Here is a 5850-nt window from a genome sequence, read left to right on the forward strand (position 1 = left end):
TCAATTTTTTTTTAAGACGAACGATTCGGTTGTTATAGGAAAATATGTACGAAATATCTTCGTCACTATCGGCTCTGGGCGCTAAATTTGTGTTTTTGTTATTTTTATCAATCTAGTACAAGTTAACGCATATAAAATGGTATAATCTCACTGAAACGCGTGCAAGACATATTCACGCGAGCATCTCATCATTAACAACTTGTTAATGGCATTCCTTCCCGTGGCTGACGTCAAGGAGGGGATGCAGGTGCTACACGAGTCCATCCCAGACGGGCTTGAGAGCTTGGTCGAGTACTTCGACTCGACTTACGTAAATGTACTTACAGGTTTGACCATATTTTAATATTGTTTATATGACAGAAATGAAAAAGAAAAGAAATGCAAATCAATATACTATACTAATTATCTTCTAAACACCGTTTTTATATAAACCTTTGATTTGTTACAAATAACATTTGCTTTTATTTTCAGAATGGTGATGTCTGACAACCGAATGAAGTTCCGGAGGACAGCGCCGAGATTCCAGCCTGCAGTGTGGAATGTACACGACAGTACGATGGCCGGTCGGGAGAGGACGAACAACGTATGTGAAGGGTGGAACAACGGTTTCGGCAAGTTGGTTGGCCACAAAAACCCGTCAATCTGGACAGGTACGAAATATGTACATATTTGATTTTCATTATCGATATTTCATATAATATTTACATAAAGCATAAATCGCTCATAATTTGATAAGTTTACATTAATATGTTAAATATTTATATATATTTTTTCTCTCGTATATGTCTCAAAAAATAATTTATCATGTTTATGTTCTTTTCTATTACAGCCATCAAGTGTATAGAAGGCGATGCGGCGATGGTGGAGGCTGATGTAATGCGATATGCGAGAGGCCAGCAGTCATCCAGACAGAAAAGGAAAACCAGGACGGCTCACCAGACAACGCTGTTGACTTTGTGTAAACAATACAGCCCTGGTGAGAAGACCATCCGTGTGTTCCTGAAGGCCATCGGCTATAGCATTCGGCTATAATTGTGTGATTTTAGGGAATGATTTGATCTTTGTAAATAAATGTAAATATATGCCTGTTTATCGTTAATAAATGCGTGTCTTTTTTCAACAAAAAAAAGTTTGTTGCTTTTTAATATATGCTTGTTTGAGATCTTTGTAAATAACTGTAAATATATGCCTGTTTTATCATTAAATGCGTGTCCTTTTTTGCAACAACAATTTGTTTAATGTTTTCTAGTATATGCTTGCTTGATCTTTGTAAATAAATGTTATTATATTTCATTCTATTTTTGTCTATTTTATCTTTTAATAAAAATTCTTTCCCCCATTCATGCATTATTCGTTTTATTACCATCTTGATTAATTCTTCACTGCTTGTGAACACTCCTTTAATCAGATTTTCGCACCTTCATTCAATTATCACGATAACGAAGTTTGAGTTTCACAGATTGAATATTTAGTGTGTATCATTAACAACTTGTGAACAAACGGCCGGTACACTTCTTTAATGTAAATCCGAAACACACTCCCGTTAGTTGGTGTTAACGCGTTTTTAATACGAAACACACTTCCCAATGTAAATGTTACCGCAACGTTGAAATATTTTTGCAGTGTAAATTCTATTTTGTGTTGACTCTTTTTCTCAATAAAAAGGGCGCGAAAATTATGCAGCATATAAAGCGTTGGTGTATTGAGCGTTGTAACAAGCACACAACTAGTCAGGGGATTGATGCATGTTCGGAGGGAATATTTCATCAAGTCTATAAATAGTCACTTAAGCCGAAATTTATTTGATACAAGAGAACAAGAAATATCTTTAAAAAAGATATACGGCGTTGATTGTGGTTGCAGTTAATGAAAGGTAAAGACTTCAATGAATGAGATCAAAGATAGCGGATGTCTTTTTCTATGCAGTTCTTAGCTGCAGCAAACGCAGTACGGGATGATACGGGGATGATACGCGGAGTTTTCAAGGCTTATTTTACATTATTACATATTGCTGGCGATAAACGTATAGATACAAAACAAAAAAAAACATAAGAAGAATGGAAGTGAAATTAAAACATATGAGTCAATCGGCCACACGCGAAGTATCCGTACATATTTTAAATATTTATACGCGCGTTCTTCGAACAAACCTGTTTTAGTGGTTTGTCTCGAGAATCAATGCGCTCATGATTAATTCATTAGTCAATATGATGGCATAATTCTTGTTAAATTATTTAAAAATAATATTTATCATGGTATTGTTGTAAAACACATTAAGAATCTATTATTGACATACCATATGATATCGCTGGATATCTTCATTTAACATCTGTCTGGTTTAAAGAAAATTCCAGTTCACCTAGTTCACGCTATAGCGTCTTTAGCCTCTAGCGTCCGAAGGGGGTTTATTCCGGTAATCTTACTCTTTAAATTCTTCAATCGGTCTACTGACGATATATAGGAAAAGTATTGTTTGACGAATAATACTGGTTTCACAGTATCAGAATATACCCGATCTAGCTGGCCTTAACCCATTTATGCCTAGTGGACTCTCCCAACCTTCTAAATTGGATCGATTTATTTCCAAAATTAGGGATGTCTAGTATATTTATTGCTATATTTAGAATATTTCTTACAGAAATTTCTGTAAACAAACAGCGCAGAACCAGATGAGACGCCGCATCATGCGGCGTCTCATCTGGGTCTACGCTGTTTGCCAAGGCCTTTTTTTTAGACGCTAGGTATAAATGGGTTAATCTTGTTATATAGATATATACCTCTGAATAATCACTCGGCTACTTGCGTCTCTCTTTCGCACCTATCAGTTCCTTAAGATGGTTTCCTCAACCATAAACACTTATTACAATTCTCTAATTACATTGCAAACGAGGCTCAAAACCTTATCCACGGATTATTCGTTCCCCTACTTTTAAAATTGCACACGTTTTCCATGTCGTTTAATTTAATAAACGGTTCCTAAACCTCTTCAACTACTTCAAATAAAGCAAAGCTCTACATCTCCATCCATCGCAAAGGCATAGTATTAACACGCCTTTTCCGCCAATCAAAGACATAAGTAGTTTCTCTATTCCCCATTCGTCCACTTAAAGATCTCGGAATATTGCTCGAATTTAGTCGGGAAAGCTGGCATATGCCAGCGATTTTGTCATATCCCACCCCACATCATCTTCTTCCTGCCCAAAAACCGCCACATGCACGCGAGTACATGTACGTGCAATATGACATGTTTGCAAGAATTCTTAAAGATGTTGAATGTTTTCCGTTGACTGGTTTATATACCAGTTACAATGCTACTTTAACGACCCCTTTTGAATCAGAGGTAAGGGCACAAAAGCGTAAGAATAATTTTAAGACCCGTCGCACAAATACGTTAACATGACTCATTATGTGTTATGTTTTACGTAAGCAGGTATCTAAAAGCATAATCATATTAGTCAACCTTTATTCTTTCATATTCATGAATCCTTCATTATTGGTATTAATAACTATAAACATATTACGTTAACCGATTAACAGACCGGTCGGCAAGATGAACTGTACGCATCATCCCGGAGCGAGTCGCCCACATAGAGACCTCATGAAGATCACCTAAAGCCTTCGGTATTCGTCCCTCCATTGGTTTTACCAGTTTGTGGAGGTGGGATCGGGAGATTTCTACGGGGTGCTCTAGTAATACCAGCGAATACCGCTGTCTTCTAGAACTCGGAAGACTCAATGGATGATACATGTCAACGCATAATCCTCGTAGGAACCATAGTCGGAAGGCGGGTCGTAAAAGGGACGGGAGTAGAGGTAAAATGCGGGACAAAAATGCGGACCGTTCCTCGAAGAGGGTGGCTCTATTAAATTTATAGACGGCTCAATGTGCCGGGGTAAACTTTCTAGGGGTTTGAGTCGACAGCCGAGTACAGTGAGAATGGTCATAAAGGCGGCGAATCCTTCTACGAGCCACATTATTTTTATTATAAATATTATTATTATAAATATTATTATTAGTAGTAGTAGTAGTAGTAGTAGTAGTAGTAGTAGTAGTAGTAGTAGTAGTAGTAGTAGTCGTAATAGTAGTAGTAGTAGTAGTAGTAGTAGTATATTATTGTTATTATTATAATAATAATAATTATTATTAGTATTATTATAATCATTATTATTATTATTATTATTATTATTATTATTATTATAATAATTATAATTATTATTATTGGTGATGATGTTGATGGTGGTGTTGTTGGTGTTGGTGGTGTTGTTGTTGTTGGTGTGGTGGTGGTGGTGGTGGTGGTGGTGGTGGTGTTGTTGTTGTTGTTGGTGGTGGTGGTGGTGGTGGTGGTGGTGGTGGTGGCGGTGATGGCGGTGGCGGCGGTGGTGGTAAAAGTAGTAGTAGAAGTCACTGCTGCTGTTAATGTTGTTTTTGTTGTAGCAGCAGTGGCTGGAGTTGTATTAATTGCTTCAATACTTCTAATGCGAAAATTAAACGAAATACGAAATTGAGCTCTACAACAATGCTAGTACATTGAACTAAAAAACTAGTATTCAATAATATCGTATTGTCCTTTACTCAGGCTCGATTGGTCATTGTCGGCTCGGGTACTACTTACATGTACCCCGGGTACTCTTAAGTATACTTACATGTACCCCGGGTACGGTAAATATACTAAAAACGTACCCGGGAAATGTAACGCTAAATCGGTCTTTGTCGGCTTCTTTTTGAAATTTATTATATTCACATGTGTGTCAATTTTCTGTTAGATAGCCTCTACATTATCGAAACTCATACTCAAAAAGCATGTTGATGCATTTTTGTTAAAAGAGAAGTTTTTTTAAGATAATCGGTAGCCCCGTTTTACGACATCGGATTTTGGGCGGGAATACAACTCGGGTACAGTCTAAAATCGACCGGGTACGATTAAGTATATGTACCGTACCCGGGGTATATGTAAGTATACTTAAGAGTACCCGTGGTACATGTAAGTAGTACCCGAGCCGACAATTACCAATCGAGCTTTACTCAGCTATTTGCGCACTAGGAAATCCCAGGTTATATAAACTTAGGCTTATCTGCCTGTGTGTGGTATATATACACTAAATGCAGGTCTAAATCGACTACACCTACATACAAAGCGTATTTGTAAGTTTACTAGGTCCTTCTGGCCATGTGGTTGCACAATATGCGGACCCAGCGTGTTTCCTAGCAGTGCAACCTAATGAACTTAAAAACTTAAGTGAGTCAGGAATTCGCTTAAATAAAAGCTTCAATTTCCAGCTTTTTAATTTTTACTGACCGATTGTCCTGGTTTTTTTGTGCGCTATTTTGGTGTGAGAGGAAGCCCGAGTACTAAGACATATGTGTCCTGTCCACTACGGTGACATTGTAAAATATGCTAGTAGCGTCTAGAAAAAAGGCATTGGCAAACAGCGTAGACCCAGCGGCGTCTCATCTGGGTCTGCGCTGTTTGATTAAAGGAATTTCTGTAAGAAATATTCTAAATATAGAAATAAATATACTAGACATCCCTAATTTTGAAAATAAATTGTTCCAATTTAGAAGGATGGGAGAGTGCACTAGGCATAACTGGGTTAAAAAGACAAGCGCTAAACAGTTATAAGCAGTTTCGGGTATTACTATTAACAATGATCACACTTCATTACCATTCTTTCGATCAATAACATACTGATTGTCACTTAAGTAAATGTTCAGCCTTTCAAAACCGGGCCTCTCTGGATTGTAATCCTTCTGACTATACACCAGTTGTAGCCAGAGCGTGTGGTCAGTTGTACAATTCTCTCGCCGATCTAGTCCAAATTGGTATGGGTAATATTTGGAGTAAAGAATTT

The 5850-nt window shown here is 37.3% G+C and overlaps 1 protein-coding gene across 1 annotated transcript; it reads left to right on the forward strand.

Moving 5' to 3' along the window:
* The first annotated feature begins 486 nt into the window (after window positions 1-486).
* On the forward strand, window positions 487-1121 carry LOC127855459 (uncharacterized). Its single transcript, XM_052391040.1, has 2 exons — window positions 487-650; window positions 830-1121. The coding sequence occupies exons 1-2, from the start codon at window positions 494-496 to the stop codon at window positions 1030-1032; spliced, it is 360 nt and encodes a 119-aa protein (XP_052247000.1). The 5' UTR covers window positions 487-493; the 3' UTR covers window positions 1033-1121.
* The last annotated feature ends 4729 nt before the right edge of the window (window positions 1122-5850 follow it).

This window comes from Dreissena polymorpha, chromosome 13 (assembly GCF_020536995.1).
Source record: "Dreissena polymorpha isolate Duluth1 chromosome 13, UMN_Dpol_1.0, whole genome shotgun sequence".
In the NCBI taxonomy this organism is placed as follows: domain Eukaryota; kingdom Metazoa; phylum Mollusca; class Bivalvia; order Myida; family Dreissenidae; genus Dreissena; species Dreissena polymorpha.

What these genes read in the sequence shown, in the direction of transcription:
- LOC127855459 (XM_052391040.1), top strand. Translation starts at nt 494, where the DNA reads ATGAAGTTCCGGAGGACAGCGCCGAGATTCCAGCCTGCAGTGTGGAAT. An exon ending in AAACCCGTCAATCTGGACAG is followed by an intron (nt 651 to 829) that starts GTACGAAATATG and finishes TTTCTATTACAG; the next exon opens with CCATCAAGTGTATAGAAGGC.